Source organism: Volvox carteri (assembly GCF_000143455.1).
Source record: "Volvox carteri f. nagariensis unplaced genomic scaffold VOLCAscaffold_53, whole genome shotgun sequence".
Classification (NCBI taxonomy): domain Eukaryota; kingdom Viridiplantae; phylum Chlorophyta; class Chlorophyceae; order Chlamydomonadales; family Volvocaceae; genus Volvox; species Volvox carteri.
The window spans coordinates 735,827-760,008 of NW_003307596.1; the positions used below are offsets into that span (position 1 = coordinate 735,827).

The 24,182-nt window shown below is 58.0% G+C and overlaps 2 protein-coding genes across 2 annotated transcripts; one reads left to right on the forward strand and one right to left on the reverse strand.

Moving 5' to 3' along the window:
- Positions 1–169: 169 nt before the first annotated feature.
- VOLCADRAFT_121444 (uncharacterized protein) lies at positions 170–6,813 on the reverse strand. Its single transcript, XM_002955647.1, has 11 exons — positions 6,670–6,813; positions 5,645–5,743; positions 5,266–5,553; positions 4,568–4,748; positions 4,018–4,109; positions 3,438–3,635; positions 3,211–3,385; positions 2,851–2,989; positions 2,250–2,437; positions 1,499–1,595; positions 170–1,069 (listed from the first exon to the last, which is right to left on the reverse strand). Exons 1-11 carry the CDS (start codon positions 6,730–6,732, stop codon positions 652–654), a joined length of 1,938 nt encoding a protein of 645 aa, XP_002955693.1. The 5' UTR covers positions 6,733–6,813; the 3' UTR covers positions 170–651.
- Positions 6,814–17,293: 10,480 nt separating this feature from the next.
- Positions 17,294–22,936, forward strand: VOLCADRAFT_96599 (uncharacterized protein; the record flags this gene model as incomplete). The annotated part of the gene is made up of 8 exons (XM_002955583.1): positions 17,294–17,399; positions 17,850–17,961; positions 18,259–18,355; positions 19,086–19,216; positions 19,679–19,871; positions 20,556–20,804; positions 21,506–21,653; positions 22,140–22,936. 8 exons carry the CDS (start codon positions 17,294–17,296, stop codon positions 22,934–22,936), a joined length of 1,833 nt encoding a protein of 610 aa, XP_002955629.1.
- Between the last annotated feature and the right edge of the window lie 1,246 nt (positions 22,937–24,182).

A 24,182-nucleotide genomic window follows, 5' to 3' on the forward strand; every position in this document is an offset into this window, starting at 1 on the left:
AGATCTACTGTTTTTTTGTGCAAAATATTTCTCAATTCCTTCTGCCTGCAAAGCCACATGGTGAAAACCTTCTAAGCAGGTCGAAAGGTTGAGAACACTCAAGCGCACACTGCAACCCATGTCAAAGCAACGAAAACGAGTATGGTATGCGTGTTCGAGATTATCAAGTACTCCCAAGCTCCTTACACAACTGTCACGCGTCAACGGCATCGGCATAACAGTGTCTGGTCCAGCACGACAATCATCGAGTCCTCAAGATGAAAAAATACATTCTAACAAAACACGTAAAACCCTTTCCCAGCACTTCGTACATCTTCACTGTACCTGCGCCTAAGATCATCCGTCGCCATGTGGCTGAGCAAGCCAAGCCGCAGGCGCTCCTCCACCTAACCTTAAGGATATGCAATGGCCCCCATGAAGGAGAGACAGTGGTCACTCCAACCAAATGAACACCCCCGCTCCAGCACCGTCACAACAGGTCGCACTACCCGGGGGTCCTCGCAGAACAGCATCACATGTAACCTGTCGGATGCACTTTAGACATCAATCATAGAACACTCTCCCTCTTCCCAAAGAATGCTCGAACCACCTATACACGGAAAACGCACCTCTGAAAAGGAAACCCGGAACCGTCTCCTGACAAGACCCCCCTCAGTACATCCATAACCCGCCCTCCCCGCTACCTCCGGCACCCCCACCGCTCGGCCCGCGTCCTCCGCCCGCTGCCACCGGCATCAATGCCTCGGCCAACGCCCCCGGCGACCTGCTCTTCACAACATGCTGAGCTAATAACAACGCATCAGTCCAAGCATCAGCGCTGTCCACATCGTCCGCCACCAGCCATACACATAGACGAGGCTGCGCGCATGGCGCCTCCATAGCACTGCTACTGCTACTGCCGCCATCGCCGTCTGCTACAGGTCCTGCTTCCCAGTCCCTGAAGGAGCCTTGCGGTGGAGATTGCAGTTGCGGTTGCAAACTGCCCACACCCTTGCTAATGCTACTGCCTAGCGGCCTAGAGAGCTGTAGCCACAAGGCCTCCCCCTCAGGCAAACTCGGATCGTTCACCCTGAATAGGCCAGGAGGTTAAACTGGTGTGAGCCGGGGACGAGGCGGTGGTGCATAGCAAGGGTGGGACATCGCACAAGAGAGCAGATTTGCACCATGCGGGGGGCTAAGCAAGGGCGATGTGCTGTGTGATGGACGGTGCGAGCGACAGTGGGCATGGAATACCTTCTCGTCATGATTGTCTTTCCTGACCAACAGGTTGCCTTGTCCTCCAAACCGACAGAAGGTGCCAGCACAACTTCATGCATGGGGGGATGTGTTTAAATGAGCGGGTGAGGTGCGGGTAACAGGCTGGTTGGGGCCTTGGGGACTTAGGCCTCGGAGGCGGCAGGTGTCGCCGATGGTTTCGTCTTCTCTACGGCGCGAGGCAGGTTTACACCTGACACGCCCACGTTGAGCTATTGCTCGGCGGCGGGCCGAGCTCACCCACCTGCGCACCGCGAGTACGTCCCCCAGCGGCACCACCAGGGGCACCTCCCCGACCGCGTGGCCGACCCTCAAGGTGGGTTGCGAGCTGGGCAGAGAGCCTGGGCGTGAAGGGTTGGGAGGGCGGTTGTGTGTTAGGGTGTCTCTTAGCCGACGGTGCTAGCACTGGGAACACCTGGATGCACCGGGCAGGGTCTTTGTCCGTCGTGCAGCAGTTGCATGTTCACCCCGTACACGGGGGTACACACGAGTCCCTAGCCCCTAGCCCTCCGGACATCCCCGCGTTCCTCCATCTCTGCCCCCGCACGATGGGGACAATTTTACGCGGAGGGCAACCAAGCCAAGTGAGAGGGGAAAACCAGTGCCGACGTCCCGAAGTAGCAAGCTGCTGCTGCTGGAGTCCAAAGCGATGACGCAGGGGGAGAGGGGGAAAGACGAACCACGAAGGTGGGGGGAAGGGCGAGCACCCCAACCTCCCTTCCAGCGCCTTTGGAGTTTAAAACCTCTCCCAACCGACGTCTTCTCATTACCAGTGGACAGCACACTATGGGGACATACATACATACATACCTACATATATACATACGTATGTACCCGTATCCAAATCCCCTGACTCGTCCACCATGCAACCTTCGCGCTCCTGCACGTACCGTCCCACCTTCCCCTCCGTCTGCGTGAGCCTTAATCCCCTACGCCGGGCCCCCATCCCCATCCCGCTCAATGCCCCCTCATCCCCCTCTTTCCCCGTCCGTCACCCGTGGCGGTGTTGCTGAGGGAGCTCTCTAAATCTGAAGCCGAGCGGAGGGACGTGTGGTCCAGCACGAACCAAACCCGGCGCCACATCTCCCCCGCTGAGCCAAGCGTGTGGGCCAGGGGGGCCATCAGGTAGCCGGCGCGCAGGAAGGGCAGCGGCAGCAGCGGCTTCACTACCGCCAGAGACCGCCTGTGCAGCAACACGTGTGTGTGTGTGTGTCTCGGGGTGTACGGAACCACCAAGCAGGGCCCCACGAGGGTGAGGCGGGGCCAGAGGAAATGGAGGCGGCCTCCCAGGGAGGAGCAGCAGGTTGTGGAGAAATGGGGACGGCATTTGAAAGACTAACGCAACGGGAGCACGTGTCATGAGGAAGGAGTCGTCAAGAGCTGTCAGGTTTACAACACCCGACACTCCACTGCCGGACCGTGTCGCATACACGTACGTTTTTCTCGTGCGCCGGCAGTCGGCTTCTTGAGGTGTTTTCCTTTTTTAAATCATGTCCGACAGTTCCCCAGTTCCCCTCCTCAGCAACGCTCTCCCCGTTCCCCCCAACACAACCCAACCCAACACAACACAACCCAAGCACACAAGCGAGCTCTCACCGGTAGATGTCCCTCCCCGGCTGCAAAGCGGCTGCCAAACAGATGTACTGCGCAGCTGCGGTGAAGAGGCCCCTAGTCCGGGTCTCTCGCTGGTGGCGTTCCCGGCTGGTAGCCGCATCCGGACTTGTCAGGCGCCCGGCTGTGGCCAGGTGGTGGGAAGGAAGGACGAGGTGAGGGCAGCAGGGAAGATGGAAAGCAGTGTCAGCGGCTTCTTCATTCCTTCACGCAAGGACTGCAAGGTAGTCCGAAGGTAGCACCCGGACAGGGAGGAAGGTGAGCCGGTGGAGGAGAGCAGCGGCGCGGCGGGGCCGCGGCGTCGGAGCTGTGGCTACGGCTGGGTCGTGGCAGCAATGGCCGCACACGCTGTGGCGGGCCGCGGCACGGCGCTGGTCTTGAATCCCGCATGCGGACAGCATCGGTACGTGAATCCCTGGTGTGGGCTGTCCACGTCACGGACGGGGTTTCCCTCCGACCAATGGAAACAACCAAACGACCAACGGCCCGACAGGACCTGTTCCAGGCACCACACAGCGCCCTGTGGCAGCAGCAGCAGCAGCAGCAGCAGCATGGGGGGGAGGAGGTCGCACCTCCTGTTGGGTCCTACCTTTCAGCTCTGCCGCGAGCTCGGCTTGTACGGCACATGCGTACGTGTACAGCACTGTGCCCAAGTTGTAGCAGCCGCGGTCAAAGTCGTGTCGCAGCCGAATCGCGTGGCGGAACTTTTCCAGGGCATACGACACCAGCTGGTCCCGCTCTGAAGCCGATTGCGCCAGGCCGGACATCTCCTGGGCGTGGCGTGGGCGGGGGTGGTGGTGCAAGAGGAAAACTGCACAAAGTCAAAGTCAAAGTCAGGAGCACATCAGGAAGTGGCGAGGTGCACAAAGTCACATGATGACGCCTCCGTTGACTAATTCCAATGGCCAATTACCCCATCGGCTTGGTCAGCACTGTCCCTCAAGCCGTCCATGTGCCACCATGCGACATCTATCAGTAGCAAGCCACCCTGCTACATTTCCGTCCGTCCATCCATCCATCCATCCATCCATCCATCCATCCATCCATCCATCCAGCCAGCCAGCCAGCCAGCCGGCTCCTCAGTCAGTCAGTTAACCAGCCATATGGCCTGGCCATTTCCTCCCAGCCAGGGCCCCTGCCCCATATGCCCACCTGCAGCACCAACCCCCAGTTGTTGAGCGCCTGGGGGTTGCCGGGCTGCAAGTCAAGAGAGCCCGCGTACTTGTGACTGGCCTGTCGGAGCCCTCGGCAGGAAAGAAGGAACGCATGAGGGCGTGTGTGTGCGTGTGTGTGTGTATGGAGCGGGAAGGGGGGAGATGCTGCTCGTGTGGGAAAGGGGAGGAAGACAGGGGAGCAGGGGTTCCAGACACGGCGGCCAATGACAGCATTAATGACACCATCCGCGCCAGTCACTGCGCTGTACACACAACCTCCGGGGTACACACGGCTCACCCTCCGGTCCCTTTCCCAGCGGAGGGGGTCAAGTGAAAGGTATACATGCCACCACCACATACCGGGCAGGGCGCCGTGAATGTGTCAAGGTGGGGTGCGGTCGTGATGAACGAGCAATGAAGCGCGTGCAGTGCGTCACCCACTCCAGCCGAACATTACTGTTTGTCTACAAGGGCATGTGGCTTGAGCAGCTGGTTGGGCTGAGGCACATCATGAAATCATCATTAAAGCTGCAGTTGCACCGCCGCACCCGCCACGGCAGCGGAGGACGGATGGACGGGCGGACTTGCCTGCTGTAGGAAGCTCAACGACTCCGCGGGCTGGGTGTCTCTGAGCAGTCGTGCGAGGTCTGACAGCGCCACGCCCCAGTTGTACAATACGTTGTGAGAGGACGGCCGTGCAGCAGCAGCCGAGGCGTACAGCTCACACGCCTGCAAAAACAGGGCATCAGCAAGAGACAGCGGGTGAGTCGACAAGGGCTATTCGGACAGTCTGCGCACTTCCGTTGGTTGGGACCGACCTCGTGAGAAAACGTTAGGGCATCAGACACCGGGGTCATACCGGTGGGAAGAGCCGGCATGCTAGCGGATGTTGCACGCGCACGCACACACACACACACACACACACACAGCCCGGTCCCCGTGATCTTTTACCAAATGGTAGTAGCTGGGGCAGCTTCCCCGTCGCCAATGCATCCATGCGTGCTCTATCGTCCGGCGCGCTCCCAATCGTCTTTCAGCGTATCGGAAGCATGCCTTGCTGCAAGGGTGCTACATGGCATGCCGGCATAGCGGCGTGAGGATGCGGTTCCGGAGAAATATGCCACCACGCGGCCGGCTGCCAGCCCCGGCCCCTAATAAACTGTAACCAGCGCGGAAGTGGCCGGCAAGCTTCTCATGCAACCCTGCGCGGTGCCAGCGGCGGGGCCCGAGGTTTTGCATAGCCTACCTGTTGCAGCAGCTTTAGCTGGTCTGCCGGGCAGCTGTTTAGCTTCGCCGCCATTTCCTGTAATACCAGTCCATGGTTGTAGAGCGTCTCGTGATCCTGGCCGCTGGGCCCGGCTAAGGCCTCCGACCGCTGGTACTGGTTGGCTGCGAGAGCTAGCTCTCGCAGCACCAGGTCGCTTTCCGTGGCGCCTGGATGTGAGGTCTTTTCAAGTATTGCTGAGATGGACGCATCACCCCCGGAGCTGGGACGCGACGACTGGGCTGTAGCCCCGGACGCGGCGGATATGCCCTTGCGTTGCGGTTCGAAATGGTGGCAGGGAATGAGGGAGCTCCAGAGGGTTTGGGGTTGATAGAGAGGGGCAGGAGGACTGTCGCCATACCTTATTACCGTCCAAGGGAGGCATATCGATTCCGCCAGCAAGGGCTGACGTCGCCCTCTTTAGCTCTTCCCCGCCGAAGCATGCTTTGAAACCGGGGTGCTGCGATGAGTGAAGTACAGGTGACAACAGAATGGAATCCGACGTTTTTGCGGCTTGTTTCAACTCATCAATACGTTATGACCAACCTGCTGCTCTAGTTTGATGGCAAGGGAGTCTGGCGTCAACATTAGGTCTGGGTGAGTTTGAGATCGAGAAGGGAGAAGCGAACGAGGCCGAAGTTCGCAGGCCATTGACATTTACAGTCTTGTCCTTGTTAACTAGAGCAGCGCAGTTTCTATCTGCAATGCTTTTCCTTAGCCGACCATTCGCCGAACAACAGAACCACTCATGAAAGTAAAAGGATCACACGAAAGGAACCCTGTTTCCTCCTGCTTTAAATTTCAATCATCTCTTGAGGACTCACAAAATGCATCGGCAAGTTGCATCTACTAAGCACGGCGGTTATCGGTGCCGTACACATTTCGTCCAGCTAGACCAGGACCCGACGTAACCCGATGCCACCGGCTTTCATCGCTAAAGATAAGTCACGAGTGGTAACGCAGCGCCAGCAGTTCCAGCTAATCGCACAACAACCTGCCTGGGGTATCAGCACGACACCAAACGACTCTAAATCGCGCTGCCGTAACCTGCGACGGCACGAACTGAGGGGCCCACAAACAAGGAAACCCAGGGCTTTGCTCCGGAAATACACGAGGGAATTGAGGAATGGATCGCAGGTGTAAGGGCTCACAACTGCACACGACGGCAAGCGCCTCATCGCCCGCCCTTCACTTTCGTGGCCTCCAGCTGAGTCAAGAGTTCGTTGCACATCTGCATCAATTCGGCCTTCTCCATGTTCGCCGCAGCCAGGGCAGCAGCAGTCTGCGTGCACAACGAAAGGGGGGAAATTTTCATTTCCTTAAAACCTTGTCTGCGGCGTCGGCAAGCGAAAAGGAAGCGCGCTCCAGGGCACCCAAATGTCCTACCTCTTGCACCTTGGCTTCTGCGTGCTGCACCCGCTGCTCGCAATTGGCGGCATGCTGCTTCATCTGGCGGTATTTGTCGCGGACGTCATTAATTTGAGCAACCAGATTGTTAGACTGCAGTATCTTCTGCTCGTACTCCACAACCTGCATGACAAAAAACAAGACTGAATGCCTAAACCTGGAAAGCGCTTGAAGCATTCGCTCGTCCGTATATAACAAAGCCACTCACCGCCTTCTTGTGGCTCGTCTGCGCGGAGATGAGCTGCTCCATTGCTCGCTGGAACTTCGCCTCAGCATCGTCGCGGGCGCGCTGAACTTGTACGAGCTACGGAAAAGCGGAAGTTGGACCGTCAAGAAGACGGTTGAACGGGGTGTGCTCTAAATGAAATGCAAGGTTATTTGAGGCCCAGGGTCGCATGGCTTACCTGGTGTGCCTGGAGGCCAAGCGTGACTTGCAACTCCCTACTCCGCGCGGTTTCCTCGTCACACTTGGCTGTCGCAGCGGCAGCGCGTGCCTCCGCCTCCGCAATGCGAGTACCTGCCTGCTGAGCCAGCCTGCGTGCTTCATCTACCTCCGACGTCATCTGGAAGGGGGGGATCGCACCATTCTTATATCACTGTACGTGTCCGCCCAATAGCCGTATGCATCGATTGATGCTGGTGTAACAAGGTTTCGTCTTAAGGACAGCACGTACCTGCTGCATCTGCAGCTCCGTTTCGGCCTTCTGGCGTGCCCAATCCGCCTCCTTGGCCTGCTGGACTGCGAACAACTCCGCGGCCGCCTGCTCCCGGCGCTTGGCCTCCGCATGTGCAGCGCGCAGGTCCGCCTCCAGGCCATCCGACCGGTGCCTTACCACAGCCAGCTCCTGCTCCAAGAACTGGCGGGCCTCGCGCTCCATGTCCAAATCGTTCTGAAAGACAGATGTGGAAGAAATCCTTTAGTAAAGGTTCTTAGCGTTTGCGACCTTCGGCATAACTGCACTTGAATACGCTCTTACCGTCATGCTGCTTTCGAACTGCAGAGTTGATAGCTGATCTCGAAGCATAGCGTTTTCGTCCTACAAACACGAGGCAGGCAGCCAGGCACATAGTCAGAATTAGCCAAGGCACAAGTCCTTGGGATAGCGAGTTTGCAAACGCTGTAGCAGCGCATTAGGGTCTCAGGCAGCCATAATGGAAGCGACGCATGTACACGCAACGCAATCCTATGTATACGCCCTGCATAATTCCAAGTGTAGGGTTCATGTAGAGTGCCATGCTGTGTTTCGCGCACATGCCCGTAGGATTTCCCACCGGCCTGTCAAGCATTCCCGAGCATTTTCTCGAAAACTATGACTTGATAGGTCACCCACTTGCAACTGGTGGATGTTGCCCTCCGCCTCCGCTAGCTTGTTGGTTAATAGCTGCACGTGTGTCTCGAGCACCGACAGTGTCGGCGTACCAGGGACGGCGCCGCGGACAGCTACAAGGGCTGCAAGCACGCGAACCAAACCACGACAAGAATTAGGCGTATGCTTGCTGCAGTTGCAATGTGGCTACGCGGAATGTTCAGCGTGCTCTGAATTAGCACGATTATTACAGCAGGGCGAGATTGAATACATACCAGGAGTTGTGTGTTGCGAGGCTGCAGCGGAGGCGCCGGTCACGGCCTTGCCGGCGTCCCCACCAAGCATCGCAATAGCCTTAGATGCCTCAGCCGATATGTCGACTGTGTCCAGGTCAAACTCGCAGCCTACGTGGATAAACGCCATGTGCGCACTTATACGCCAAGGGATATTGACAACAGAATAGTGCACGTGGGATCATGCCTATACACAGTGGCCATGAGTAAATGATAGAGCAGGCTATGTTCCTGATACCTTACCTGAGAAGGGCGTATCAGCAAACGGCACTGCAGCGGCACGAAGGATCAGGGGCGTGTCGAAGAGAGCTGTTCCGGCACCGGAGCGACCAGCTGACTGTTGCCCCGGCCGGCCGATGCCCGATCCGGGCGGATGCACCTTACCCGAAGCGAATACACTTCCGCTGCGGGGCGTAACGCCGGGGCGACCAGGTGCGGCGCCAGGCGTTGCGCTAATGGCTAACGCCGGTACTGGCGGCTTGGCACCCATTACAGGTGCAACAGTACGGGCCGCGGCGGCGCCTGGCGTCGTTGCGAGCCCTGGAAGTCGGCTTACTGATACGGGGCCAGTCGGCCCTGCAACCGGCTGTCCGGGAGTTGAAGGCACCCGTGCTTGGGGCACGACAACGGGAAGAAGCCTCTTGGACACACCCGCCTTGGCGGCGCTGCCTGCACCGTTGGCAGCAGCCATGGCTTTCAGCGCCGTCGACGGCGTTGAGGTAACACGTGCAGTGCCGCCCGGTGTTGCCGCCTTGAGGGCTGATCCTGGCGCCTTGGCCTGGTTTGCGGCTGCTGCCAAGGCTTGGGCGCCACCACGCATACCCAATGCAGCGACTGGCTTGCTAGCCGAAGGGGTGTCAATAGCAGTTGTGACCGCCGAACCAGCGGCATCTAAGCCAGGGGTCGAAAGGGTTTCTGGTGATCCGTTGGTGTCGACAGCAAAGGTGACGCTTGGAGACTGAGGGCCTGCCGAAGCGGGACCGGATCCACCTTCAGAGCCGGTTGTGCGGCCAACCACCGCCGCCTCTTCGTCGCCCTCCTTCACAGAGGCCATAGGTATGAAACCGACCGCTCGACTCTTCGCGCAGATGCCCATACCCTCGAAGGTATCCAACGATTCCACCATCAGGCTTTCACTGACCCGTGCAGCGCATGAGTTGCGCAGAGAAAACAAATCAAGGGATTCTCGCTCGACCTGCAACCCAGGGGCATACAGCGACGCTTGTTAAACGCGGCACAATAAAGGAGTCACACTTTAGTGCCAGACAGGCAGCAGATCAACGAGCCATCCGAATAATGCTTACATAACGTGTACCTGCAACGTCCAAGTCATCACGCGTAACAATTGAAGAGGAATCCAGACAACCATGCAACTCATGGAAGAAAGCAGACCCGACGAAAGCGCACCTGAAAGATGACACCCGGTGCCACCTTGCGACCAGATGGCGGCAGGACGGGCGAATCCGCTTGCTTTGAGGAGGCACTCATTGGCGACGAGGCGACCTGTGCAGGCAGGCCGAGAAGGGCATAGTGGTCAAGCGGTCGAACCTTTCATGGCTGCTGCACTTCGGCATAAATCTTCTATCACCAACACGCACATACCACCGACACGCGAACTGACCTGCGGCATCGGCATGTTGGCGGTGGCACTTCCGGGCTCAGCCAGCAGATCATCGTTGCCCCAGAGCGCTTCAATAGCCTCCAAGGAGTCAGCCATTGGAACGTCAACACCAGGTGGGTGAGCTGGCGGGGCGGACACGCTGGGAAGTGAGGCGTGAACATCGGCAGCAGTCGCACCAGCATTAAGATCTGCGGGGACAGCGCCATCCGTAGTCGGAGGAATAACCGCCATGGGAGTACCACCACCCGCGGTGGCTGCCGTGGTGCTCCCATCGACGCCAGTGGGCGCCATGCAGGTATCGATTGGGTCGACAGCCGGAATTGATGTCTGCTGTTGCATTTCAACCTGCCCTAGTGAAATTTCGGCAGGTGGAGAATCGTGATCCAACATGCACGCGCCGGTGTCTGCTTCCACAGTCATACCCTTGACGCAGGTGTCCAGCGCGCCCGCCGTGGCGATTGAAAGGTGTGCAACAGCCACAGAGCTATCCACCTCCATAAGGTCCGCATCGACGTCGACGGGCTGATCATTTACTGCCGCCGGCAGATCAGATAGGGGGTCGACTGCAGATGCTGGAGACTCCATGGTGGGCACCGCAGGCTCAGGCAACGGCGGCTCATCAATAATGGATTGCGTGTTCTCAGTCCCCGCCATTTCCTCTGCCTGCCGGTCAGGCGCAGGCGCGTCAGGCGGAATATCAACGGCGCCTTCACCCTGCTGAGCACTCTCCACGTCCAAGACACCTTGGCTGGAACTGCTCTCAAGATTAAACGGCATGGCATGCGGGCCGGCGCCAGCCTGCTGTGGCTCCTTTGCCGCTCCCGTGGAAAGGTCGTGTTGCCCAAGATGCGGACTCACGCATTGGCTGGCCACACAAGATGTAATCCGGCTTTCGTCCACTACCTCGCCTGCTTCGGTTACAGATGTCTCAATGGCGGTAGCCTGCAACAGCACCTCCGCTTGCGCTGGTTGTGGGCTAACATCATCTGGATGGGCATCGCCTGCAGCAGCACTCGCGATGTCGTCTTGCAGCTCCAACACCTCCGGGTTGTATGCTGCTGCAGCCGGCACGACCATGGGGCCGGCATCGGCAATTGGAGGCGATCCTGGCAATCCGATTATGTCATCTTGTACCAGCACGGCGCCAGGTAGCTGGTCTGATAGGTTGGACGCGTCCTCAGTGATGCCACCCGCGTCCTCCATGTCGACGTCCTGCTCCGCCATTAGCAGGTTGGAAACAGCGCTTGGTTCATCCCTTTGTCCGGAAATGAAGACATGCTGGTCTTCTTCAGCTTCTGTGCTAGGTGCCATTGGTGCCAACCCCACTGAGATAGGATCGGCAACGGATGGCGCTGCTAACTCGGCAGCGGCGACCGTTGGCTCATCCCCCTCGCTGATGGCAACGAGTGGTGCTGTCGCCATGTGACCAACGGGTGGCTGCTCGACCTCAGGAACCGTCGCAGGATCCGAAGCCTCCGGCAATGGGCCAATGGCAACCGCGGCATCTGTAGACAGCTCCACGGACAGACTGCTGTCGTTCGAGGCGTTGCAGACGTCCGCTGGCGGGTCAACAGCGCTGGCTAGAAATTCCTGGCCAGCTTGCGTCGTCGCGGTAGCGCCGTGCGTTGGTTGCATAGGGAGATTCTGATACCCCACGAACCCATCGGCCATGACGGCCGAGGCACAGCAAATTCCATCACTTGGCGGTGGATGCGGCTCTTGGTCAATAGCTTCTAATGAGGCACCAGAGTCAGCACCAGGGTTGCCACAGACGGCGGAGTCAGCACCCGGGCATTGCTGGGCGGACACAGAGCCGCCGTGGACAGGGCTTGTAGATATGCCGGCGACAGGCTCGGCGTCATTGACGCACGCCAGCTGCGTGGCAACTTCTGCCGCTTGGGCGGGTTCAGGAGCAGTTGTAGCAACCGGCTCCTCGTACATGAGTTCTGGTGGTGTTTCCAGTGCAGTAGGCGCGACTGCCGATGCATCGGAATCGTTTGCGCTGGAGCCCTCCAGCTGCAATGCGCCGCTGTTCATGCTTGCCGCACTTAGATCCCTGTCGACGCCGTCCTGGCAGTCCATATCCACGTCAACGACCGAAGTTGCCGCTATAATATCCTCATTGAAGAATGTGAGCTCCTGGACAGGCGATGGCGGGGCAGGGCTCTCAAATGCGCGACTTTCCTCCGGTGCAACCGTAGAATTGCCACTATCGGACTGCGGCGCAGCATCGCCCTGCTCGCATGGCAGGGGTTCATCGCCACCCGCATCGTTTGCGCCACATGGTGCCTGTTCAACGTCCATCTCGTGCAGGACGTGCAGTGATTGAGCCAAGCTGAACTCATTCCCAAGGTCCATTGCTCGATATTCCATTAACGAGGGTGCTGGAGATGCTTCCGGTGAACCCTCAGCAACTGTGCTCAAGGTGGGCGTGTCGACATTCATCTCACACAAGGCGCCAGTGCCAGGGCGGACAGGCGTCAAGCCAATAATGCAGCTATCCGTGTCGCCTCCGGCGGTCGGGGTTTCGGCGTCAGGGCTGCCGGGACTGTTCTTAGCAGCTGCGGCGAGGTCCAAGTCGAGCGAAGCAGGCACACCGAAGCTCGGGCGACCTGCAATTTCCGAGGGCTGCTGGAAGGCAGTTTCCTGTCGCGCGGCTCCCTCGACCTCCATGGACGCGGCCGCTGCAATGGTATCCGCTGATGCTGCAGCCACCTGCTCGATTTCCAGCACGGCAACCAATGACTCCTCGGCGGGAACCATGGCCTCGGACGCTGCCATGTCAACGTCAGCAGATGTGTAGGCAATGGCACCGAGCGATTCGGCGACTAGCGGTGCGGTTGCTGGGGCAGCGGCATCCGGCACGAGCACCATAGCTTCTGGTAGGTCGGTTGACAGGAGGCTAGGAAAAACCAGGTCATCCACTTGAGCATCAGCAACAACGGCGATTTCTGACGAAAGGGGATGTGGAGGTGAAAAGAGCGCAGCACCCATGTTGACTTCTCGTGCAGGCGGGCTGCGACGAGACACCTCGCTCCCCTCTAGCACGGTTGGGCTGGCCGTCAGAGATTCCGCGAAGCTGTCCTCAGGCACTGCGCCGTGGGTGGGTCCGCTAAAGACACCCCCATCAGCGTCGGTGCTTATGAAACTGTCTTCCGCGACCATTGGAGCGCCCGCAGTCGTAACGTCCTTGAAGATTTGGCTCTGGTCCGGGCTAGCAGTGGGGGCCAGTCGAGGGGCGACGTCCCGTGATGTGCTCTGGAGTGAAACCTCATGTTGTGTGGTGAGGCCATCGAGATAAGGGCCGCTTGCCGGAGGCGTCACACTGGGTGATCTGGGAGGACGCGAGCCGCTGAAGATGGGACGCGGCGCGCCCTCTGCGCTGCCGTCACAGGAGCGCACCCAGTCGTCGCGTGCGCTGTGAACATCATAACCCATTAAACCCGAGGGTGACCGTAGTGGTGCTGACTGCTGTTGGTCGCTGCGACAGTTGAGGTCCAGCGAGGTGGAGGATGGCTGACTGGAGGGGGTTAGCAGCAGCTGACCGGATGGACGCGGCGACAAGTTGCTCGCCTCGCTTCCAGCGTAGCTTGGGCTGAAGCCCCCATGCTTGTGCTTCCCGCCCGACGACTTAGGCGTCAGAGCCTTCTTGAGGCTGCTACTCATACGTTTCAGAAAGCCGGCAGATCCAGGCGATTTTGCTGACCTTGCATCGGCCTCACTGCCGTCGGGTAGCGACTCGTAGCCCGGTATGCTTGTCCGCATCTCTTCAACGCTGCGTGGAGGACTGGGGTTCGGCATCGCGTCCGGCTCCGCTGGGCCCGGCAACACAGCGAACAGAGGCTCCGGAGGCGTCGTAGGAGGTAGTCCTATGGGCCCACTAATTGACATCTTTAGCGCGCTCATAGATCCCGATAGAGCTGCTGCAAAAGAGCCAGCGTCATGGCTCGCGGAGATGGGCTTGAGCTTGCTCAGTAGGCTAGCATCCTTGGCCTTAGGTGCTGCACCTGCAATATATCGAGACTTTGTATTAAGTTCACGTTCCGTAACGCATGGATTGCAGACGAAGATGTTTAAGCCCTCCTTTTGAAAGCACATGCCCTCACCCTTTGCTTCGAACATGCTCTTGAGCTTTGTGACAGGTTTGGACTTGTTAAGAGCTCCCAGAGAACTCCGCCTCTTTCCAACCTGGGGCACCTCCGTGTAGTCGGTGCGATTCTGCGTAGCCGCGCTGATTGTTACTTCAGCTGTCACACGCAGGACAGTAGCGCAAGTTCATGAAAGAGCAACTTACCTCTTCCATTCCTGCTTATACTACTCCACGACAAGCAAGCGCACGGATGCGCCTCCTTCAAGCGCAAAATGTCCCACAATTTTAGTCGAGTTTGTTAGCCAAGCCCATGATAAGAATTGAATTGCTTTACTGTTAAGAACACATAGCTTAGGCAGCAGTAGAGAAGGGATGTTTTCCACCTTTTTTTCAGGTCTTTGAATGGGGTACGAGCTGGATCCTGGCACGAAGACGCTGCGAATACAGCAAAACTCTGAACAGTAGACATGAAAACAAAAATAAGAGCTTCCCGCGGAAACGTCTTTTTTTATATGTATGCCACTTTCTGTCGGAACATTTAAGTGAGTCCAAAAGGCGACGGTCATGGCCTCCTCCCCGCCCACTTCAACAATCGGTCTCAGGCGTCCTTTTCAACGCCCGTTTCGATGTGTCTGTGATGCTGAAAGCTCGTCTAGATGAGCTCTACAGCGATCCGTTAGGCAGTTCTTGCGATGGGTTTTAATCTGGACGGCAAAGACACCATGCGTAAACACCCAGTATGTGCTACATCCAACGCTGCTCCTACACGATGAAGTGTGGTAACTCAAAATGCACAAGGCGTCCGTTCTACACGCGGCTTCAGTAACCCCTTCGAGCTTTGGCAGGGACGGACATAGGTCCACTAGCTTGAACCAGCAGTCGCCAATATTGCAATGTGTTTCATTCGTGTCGACAGGCATTGGAAATAATGCGCTGCTTGCATGCCCCTTATTCGAGCATCTCGCGATCGGAACATTGTGAAATCCAGCTCCAAATACCTCCTGATTTTGCATTTTCACCTGGACCCTTAGCAGTACAGACGGGGCAATCCGATGCATGATCAACCCAATATGGGCATCAGTTCTCCGTTCCGCCCCTACCTCTCGCCCTAGCCCTGCTAAGCAAATGCAGTCCTCCGACGAATGCCTCCGGCCATTTCACGGAAAGCCGTACCCGGTGTTCCATTGCTTTCGCCCCACTGTCGGATGCGGCTACATGGGTCCTTTCGATACCTAACAAAACCAGTTCCTTTCCATTTCGTTCATGGGTTTCGTCAAGAGCATCTCCGACTTCTCGCACGGCGCACAAGTAATCGCATGTACGGTGCTGTCAGTCAGCACTGGCACCGCTCCGCGCGTTCTCTAGACAGTCTGGAAGCTTCCACCCTGCACCTTTGCTCCCAAACCTTTCCCCACGTAACTTTCGAGCTTTGCCAAAAAGCTTTACTTCTGATGGCTTTGTCCTCAACTTCAGCCCCATGAAATCACATCCCCGGCCTCCTAGACAAAGACCCTGCATTGTTTAGCATAAACTTCTACAAAAAAAGGAAATTCGACACCCCCTATACATGCAATAGTCAGCCGGCCATACACGCATCTCTAGCGGACTCAGTTTGGGCCGTGCGCAGGCCCCCTCCTCGTCGGCAGTCGGGGTGTGGCGGCGGAGGCGATTACAGTGGTGTCCGCCGCGCGGAGGATGGTAGATTGCGGTAATCTCAGCCCGCGTAAGGAAAGAGCTATGTACACAGAACGATACGCGATATATTCAAGGTTTGGATGGGTGGGTGGGTGGGTGCGTGGATTAGCACCTCCAAGGTCGTCGGCTTAGGTCTAGCTTGGGTCGTAGGGGCCGTCCAACAAGCGAAAAGCTTGGGTAGGTGCAAGGCCGCGAGCCCGTGGCTACGGGTGCTTCTATTACTGCTATGATGCCGCGACAGCAGCAACAACGATGGCCGGCCGCGGTATGCAAGCTATGTGCTAACACACACAAACATACACGCAAGCTATGTGCCTCGGTGCGCCGCACGAATCCAGGGTAACGAGATTCCTTGGTCAAAATTGAGAATCACTATTCAGTACTGCTCGGAGGCGTAAGTTCTTAATATTAATTGCCGCCTGCGTGCACTTGAGAGTATTTTATGCTATGTATCCTTACCCGTTGAACAGATGGGCTACCCCGGCGATTGTAGTCACCTGGTACGCCCCGCATTGCGCTACTACGCCCTCGTGCACGCAACACCCTGTAATATACCTAACTGCTATTGTCTGTTACCTAGCTACGCCACAGAGCATGTAGCGAAGGCAGGCGCTGCCGTGTGCTTCCTTACGGACACCTTTCTCCCGGCGTATCGTCATGTACGCCCTCGTGCACGCAACACCCTGTAATATACCTAACTGCTATTGCCTGTTACCTAGCTACGCCACAGAGCATGTAGCGAAGGCAGGCGCTGCCGTGTGCTTCCTTACGGACACCTTTCTCCCGGCGTATCGTCATGGGATGACGTCGTTGTTTGCCTTTTTCTGTCTCGTGCATTCCCGAAACTTGCATTTATTACGCAAGTTCCCATTTCGTTTTTCCCTGTCCGTTCTTGAGATGCAGGTTCCTAGCAGGAATCTCTGTAGATGTGGAGGCCATCGTGCACCTTTTCATCTGGGAACAACCCTTTTCCAATTCGCACACAAACGCTGTTTCAGTCTATGCGAGTAGGCATCGTTTTTTCTTTTTCCAGCGCGCGATTATGCACACGGCTGGCTGTCTATTACATGATCCGAGGAGGGCCCTCCGTCCGAGGGGAGCTTGAGTGACTTAGACAGCTGCTGTATCATCTGCCTGGCCTGTCACAACATATGTGTTCTGCGATCCGTTCCCATAAGGTACCAGCCAAAACTTTTGCCATGTCCTGAAAAAAATGTGGTTGTTTCCTTATTACCGTCGACCTTCCGTGCCTTGTCTTCTACCCGAGCACTGTATGAAGACGTTTAGCTAACGGCGAAGAGACCCCGGCCTTTTTCACTTTAGAAGAACCTTTTTCATTTCCGCACAACACTTTTTCGCGTTAGGACTCGGCCAATCAGCGAACGCAGCCTTGGCGGCAGAGCGCGAAAAGTATCTGCAACGCCGTCAAGACAGAGGTGTAGGGATGATACCCGTAAGCCGGGGCACCGATGCTGGTGAAGCACCGGCCCCTGAGGTAGCACCAACTGAGAACGACCCGCGGGTCGGTCTTCAGCCGCGGCCGCCCTCGCCCTCACCTTCGCGGCAAGCTCAGGAGACGCCTCAGTGGGGCAAATACATGCGCACAGCGCAATGGGCGCTGGCACTCGCGGCGCTTTCGTTGGTGATTGCCGAGGATGGTTGGTCCAGCCTGGCACCGTTCCGTTACCTTTTGGCTGTAACAGGTAAAAATGTTACTTCAACCGAGCTGGCTCCGATCATTAAACAAACAGGAAACGCTCGAGACCTTTGCTGCTTATGAAAGCCTCTTTTGACAACTTCGTTAACTTAGCTAACTTTGCGTTTGGCAGTTTCTTTAACATTACAGGTTGATATTGTTATTTTCTATTCCGCAATATTGCGCTTTTTTGTGGGAACTCGCTACGTCAAGTCTTGAAAGAGCAGGAAGCACTCTCGCCCTTTTGCCTCCTGCTCGTTAAGTGTCCTGCCGTGCCATATGCACATGCGTTTCCGAATCTTATGAGCTTCGGACCGGACTGACTCAGCGAGAATCTCTGTATGAATTCTCCCCTCTCGCGTATGCTCACCTTCATTTCCGAGCTCCCAACTACCAACAACGAAACCAGGTCCCGCGAACCCCACTCTAAAAACCCACCTCGGCGGCACCTGTGCAGTAATTACGCTTGCGGCCATCTTGGTTGTGGGGATGCTGGAGTGGCACAACAGAGCCAGACATCTGGCTCTGTCCGTCAACATCCTGTTTGACTTCGTATGGATCCTTTTCTGGTGAGGTGGTGGGGGCCGTTTTCCGGGATTGCGCAATCCGGGTCTAATCTTTTATTTAAACGGAATATCACGCCAACCTAATTCTGAAAATAAATAACATCAGGATCTACGTTCCTTTTTAGTCCGCCGTCCGGATCCGGATTCGAATCCGGATCGGTATATCTTGTTCCTGTAACCGACTCCTTCCCCCCGGCCCCCTTACCTCTTTCCCCGCCCCCCTCACCCCCGCTCACTCTCGTTCGTGGTTCGTCTTTCCCCCTCACCCCCCGGGGACTCCTCCTTCCCCGCGCCCCGCAGCGCCACCGCGGCCACGTCGGCAGCTGCGGGACTGGGGCTCCGACACCGGTTGAGGATGAGTTGTGTACGACATCATGACTGTGCCAAACTCAAGGGGGTGAGCTGCTTCGCATCAGAGTCTCTGTGTGTGGGGGGGTGGGTCATTTGTCTGGTTAGCTTTGTTTGGTTGGATTGGGTCACTTTCCGGACTCTCGAAAGCTATTTGTTTGTTCGTAAGTCGTATATGTATACGGGTTTTCACTCCTGTGAGGTGACTTGGGAGCTGTTGTCGTTTTCGACTGATTGACTGAGTTAACATTTCCATTGTGTGGTGCCTCCACTTCGATACGTGTTCGTATTTGCGGCGAATGTACGGCAGGAGCTGACGAGTCGTGGAAAACTGTCCATTCGGTTTTCCATTCCCTGTTGCCGCTCGAATGGCTGGCTGTCTTTTTTGCTCCCCCAAAACTCTCCAATACCCCTTTCCCCCTTTCCCCCAGCAGGCGTGCGGGTTTCGTCTGCCTCCTCTCTTAACCCCCCCCCCCTCCTGCAGTTTTCCCCATCGCTTAGGACGGCCACTGGGCACTTCCTGCCCAGGACGTCGGCAGCTCATTTCCGGTTTCCCCCATCAGGAATGATGCCCTCCCAGTGGCTCGCATGTTTGCATGTTATTGTCGGTACAGGTTCTTCCTCACACGTTGTTATCATTATTAAAAGCATTTCCCCCAACCGAACCCGGGCGGCTTCCTACTTCCTTTTAATAGGTCATGATGTAGCACGTGATCTCTCTCCCCCCGCCCCCCGGGCTCCGCTCCCCTCCCCCTCGCCGCCGCCGACGTTTCCCTCAGGCCACGGGTCTTGTGTTTGGTATGGCCCTCCTGGGTTCCCTGAGCCTGCTGTACGAGGTGCTGTTGTGGCGGGCTGGACACAGCGGACTGGGTGCTGACAGCCGCATCAACCTCGCGATCGAGTACATGCGGTGGGTGGCTACCTGGTGGGTCCTGGTCGTACAGCAGTTCATGAACTTCCTTCTAAAACCTTTGCACTCGTGGCGCGGTCTTATACGACCTTAACACGGGGCGCACATACCGACATACATACGTGCGAATTGCCGTCCCCGCCTAGCATGCGCACATTCAAGCACACATACCTCACACAAACACCCCCTCCGCGGTTGGCCGGTGCCTTTCTCACACATACATACACACACACGCACACACAGCGCGTGGAAGAAGGCAGCCGTACGCATTGTACAGCCTACCACGGCTGCTCGTATACCGCCGGGGGCACGTAACGACGAGGGAGGGCGCGCAGCGGAAGATGGGCGCAGTAGCAGCAGCAGCAGCAGCAGCAGCGGCGGCGGCGGCGGCGGCGGCGGCATCGCGGGCGGCCTGACGGCGGTGTGGCGCTCTGTCCTGGGTGGCGGAACCCGCTGCGTCAGCGGAAGTGCTGCCGGCGGTCGGGACAAGAGTACGGCAGCGCCGCCAGCGGGACCGCACTGGGAGGCGGCGGCGGCGCCGCCGCCGCCTCCACCGGTCGCTTTCACAGTCCCTGGCGTTGGCGTCGTCGACGGCCGCGACGGCGTGAAAGTGCCGCCGGAGTCCAGGCCCTCGTGGATGGCGGCGTTGGACGAGGTAGATATTCCGGGGCTGTACGGACATGGCGGAGGGGGCAACGGCGGCGGCGCGGCGGCGGCGCAGGCGGCGTGCTTGGCGTCGTCCAGTTTTCGGGTGCAGGAGGCTGCGTGGCTGGCGCAGAGCTTCCTTGCCTTGCGGTGCGGTGCGTGCTGTGCTGTGCTGTGCACCACCACGTGCTTTTTGAGCTGCGCACACGAGCAATGTATGTGTGCTGTTGTTGCCGCTGCTGTTGTCGTTGTTGGTGCTGCTACTTTTATTTTTGCTACTACTTTTCTTCTGTTGTTTCTACTGCTTTTTGCTGTTGCCACTGCTGATGTGCGACGGCGCCCGGCCCCGGGTCCCCCCTGGTCTCAACCGCGCACCAGTACGGGGGGTTATGTTCGAGTGGAGGGCGTGTGCGCAACACGTCCTGTTTTCGTCCTTTGTAAAATGCGGAATATCCCTTTTTCTCTGAAAGGCTTTTCTTGCATCATCTGCCGCCGTTGCCGCCGCCGCCACTGCCGTCGCCGTACCCCCAAGAGATCTCCTCCACCTGGGATTTCTCTCCCTCCTCGTACGCCGCGGTCCAGGCACCCCCACCCCCACCACCACCACCACCTTACATTGCAACCCCACCCCCCACCCAACAACATCCTGAAATCTCCGTCCCCATTTCCCCACATCTCCCTCCCCCCCCTGGAGGTGCTCAGGGTGGCCCAAGCTGCGCTGACTGTTGGCTGCCTGGCCTCCATGGCGTGCTTGAGGAACTACAGCTGGACGACCGTGTACGGCTTTTTGGTGGCGGTAGCGGGCCTAGGCCTAGGGGTAGCGGTAGTGCTAGGGGTATGGCAGGCGCTGCGGGCGGTGGCGGCGGCGCGGGCCGCCGACGGCGGAAACGGCGGCGGCGGCGGCGGCGGCGTCTGTGGCGTGTGGATGCTGGGACACACGCAGGTGCGAAAATTAGAGAGAAGTACGGCTCCCGGTTTCGGCGCAGGGGGGAGGGGTACGTTCCGAAGGTCGCGAAGGTCACGTGCTTGTGGAGTACGGCATGTATGTAATGATTTCGTGAAACGCTTCGAGGACTACCTCTTGCTGTAATAATGGCGGCGGTTTAGACACGCGCGTAGTAATCGGTAGGGGTAGTTATGAGATGATGTCATGCCGACCGCGTTGTGGACACCGAAGGTTCACCGGATATGTGGCGGCGGCTCCCTTCCGACCTTCCCGCCAGTAGGGGGAGCTCACCAAACAGGTGTCTGTAGCCGCGTCTGTCTCGCCACGAGTGTGTGAGTGTGTGAGGAGTATGTGTGTGAGGCGGCGGTGTTGGGGGGTAAGAGGGGGCAAGGGGCAAGCGGAACGGGAGAGTGTGTTTTCTTTTCCCGTCGTGCGGGTGTGCGTGTTTTCAATCAGAGGTCGACACGCCAGCGCCTTGCGGCAGCAGCAGTGAGATCTGGAAGGGAAAGGCGGGCAGCGACATACTCATCCTCTGGGTCGCCGCTCTCCCCCCCTAACTACCTAACTACCTACCAAACTACCTACCGAACTACCTAACTACCTGAGTTTACCCTTTCACCCTCCGTCGTCGTCGTCCTCCTTGCACCCCCCCGGTCTTTATCCCCCCCGGTGCCCCCGCATGACATACGGACGTACAGATGTACTTGGTCTCGTGCGCGACGGCGGACCTGGTAATGTGGTTGCTCACCGCCTCCGCCGCGACCGCAGCAGCCGCTGTAACGACACTACCATGCGTGGTGAAGACGTACAAGCGCGGCAGAGTGGTGTACCGCTTCGTACATACAGGTAATCAGACAAGGGCTCGGCAGAGTCCGTTGTGTGATGCAACCGACTAGGCGTCTCTTCCGGAGCGGCGCGTAGCGAGAAGGGCCCCTCCCCCTCCCTGGCCATTCACTGGTAGTCTTCCCTTCCAATGTGGACGGTGCCCTCTACCCCAATAATGAAAATTGAACTCTTGAAGTTACTTTGAATGTTAAGAAGGATTCAGAAGCTCTGAAACGGCAAAAACGCGAAACGGCAAAAACGCGAAACGGCAAAAACGCGAAACGGCACCGAAACGCCGCCACAAGCCGTTCCCACCAAACCATGAACCAGTCCTGATCCGAGCATGCAGGCAACGGTCACAGGTCACATGACCTCTACCGAGACTCTAGCCGCCGGGAGGGGGATCCACAGGCAGGAGGGATTTTGGGGGTGACGGTGTTTTTATTATGATGCAAGGTAGTGCCGGGGCGGACGTTGTGTCTCGATTTTCAAATATTTGAATTGCAGGCTGCTCTGGCCATGATCGTGGAGCAGCGGCGCTGGGACTCCTGGCGGGCCCAGTGTGGCTGGCGGCTGCAGTGTTGTCGCTGGCGGCGGCGCACCAAGGCGCTCGCGCCGCAAAGCGGCTGCGGCGTCAGCAGGCGCAGCGGCGTGAGGCTGCCGTACTCATCAATAGCGGCGCCGCTGCAGCAACTTCCGAATCTGTCGCAGGGCCCCCCCGGGCTCCCCCGGCCGGAGCATGCAACGGCAGCAGTGGCAGCGAGCAGAGCTCCGCCACGGAGTACGACACTGGCGTCAGCGGTTGCGGAGGCGTCCCCGAGGTTGGCGGAGGGGGCGGTGATGAAGCGGGCGTCGGCGTCGGCGTCGGCGTCGGCGTCGGCGGCAAGGTGTTTGATCGAATTGGGCCTGAGGCAGGCACGGGGCTGCGTGAGCAATGGATTGTACGGGACGAGATGCCGTACATGCCGCCGCCGTCGTCCGGACGGGGTGTCGGGGGGTTTTACCCGCCGCTGCCGCCGCCAAGCTGGAGGGGCATCTTCTTCTTTATGCGCAATGGCGGTAGTGTTGGCGGTAGTGTTGGCGGTGGTAGCGGTACGGCACCTGGGGATGTTTCGGAAGGGGTGTACGGCGGCCTGGCGGAAATCCGCAGAGCCTCCGGCACTGCCAACGGCACACCCGAGCTTCAAACCCGTAGCGGCGGCAGCGGCGGCAGCGGCGGCGGCGGCGGGAGGGACGTCGAGTGGGGTGACGGCAGCGAGGGCCTGGAGGTACAACAGGAGCGTGGGGACCTCCGCCAGCCGTGATTATCGACTTTGGTGGCGCCAACGACCTGCGGTTAAACCGGGCGGACTGGATATTGATAGGAACGGACTGACCCATGGGTCATGCAACGCTACGGGACCGCGTTCAATCTTATGACCACGCGACCCGTGGGTCACAGGACCCCGAGGGTCGTCGGAACGCGTTTTGTACAATGTTTGACGAGGACAACTGTGTGTGTGTGTGGGGGGTGAGGGGCTGTGTGGCTGTTGGGATCCTAACGACCTGTCCGTCTAAATGATACCCAGCTTGGTGTGTGTGGGGGGGGGTTGGGGGGAAAGGGGAAGGGAGAGGGGGGAATTTGGGACAAGAAAGGAAACACGACTCAGGGCTCGAGGCGATGCGATCCGAATATGGATGATGGCATGTCCATCGGGGGGGGTGGTGAGGTAAGTGTTTTGAGAGGACGAGGGTGATGGTGGTGGTGGTGGTGGTGGTGCAGGGGGCGGGGAGAAATGCGGCTGTGGAGAGGTAGGTGGGGGCACGGCGGGTGCCCTCGCGCGCATCATGCATGCGTGTGCGCATGTGTGAATGCATGTGCATGTGCATGTATGTGTATATTTTGCGTTGTCGAGAAAAAAGTGTGTATGCATGCATGTATGTATCCATGTATGTATCCATGTATGTTGTATCTTTAGCCCCCCCTCTGGAAGGACGGATTGCGTTATGGCCGTCAGGCGGGCGCAGTCGGTACGGCTGGGTACGGCTGAGTACGGCTGAGTACGGCTGGGTGAAAGGAAGTATCATCATGCCGGGGTAGGAGTATCCCCCTCTACGGGCGAGAGATGGTGGTAGGATGACGATGAAGAGCATATTCATGATGATGATGATGGAAATGTTGGCGACGGTGATGATAAAAATAATGATGATAGCGGTGGATGGTGCGTGATGAGGGGCCAACTGGCTACGGTGGCTGAATGCTGGTTGGTTGGTGGTCGTCAAGGCGCGAAGGCGAGTGCTAACTAACTAACTAACTAACGGGTGTGCTCAAACCCCCCGGGGTGTCTCAAGAGCTCGGCCGATCAGGTTACCTGATCGCTGTCGCTGCCGGGCAACGCGGATTGCGGATTGCGAAACGTCTTTTTGTATATCGCAACCGTCAACCATAGAGGCAGCATTTGTTTGTACTTCCTAACGACATGCCGTGCAGGTGTACGGATATCAACCTGTGTGACTGCAACCAACTTATCGCAAACGCCTCCGCAGGGCGCCCTCCCTCACCCCCCGGAG

What these genes read in the sequence shown, in the direction of transcription:
- VOLCADRAFT_121444 (XM_002955647.1), bottom strand. Translation starts at nt 6,732, where the DNA reads ATGAAGCAGCATGCCGCCAATTGCGAGCAGCGGGTGCAGCACGCAGAA. An exon ending in GTCCTCCGCTGCCGTGGCGG is followed by an intron (nt 4,110 to 4,567) that starts GTGCGGCGGTGC and finishes TTTCCTGCCGAG; the next exon opens with GGCTCCGACAGGCCAGTCAC. An exon ending in AAGGTAGGACCCAACAGGAG is followed by an intron (nt 3,386 to 3,437) that starts GTGCGACCTCCT and finishes CTGCTGCCACAG; the next exon opens with GGCGCTGTGTGGTGCCTGGA.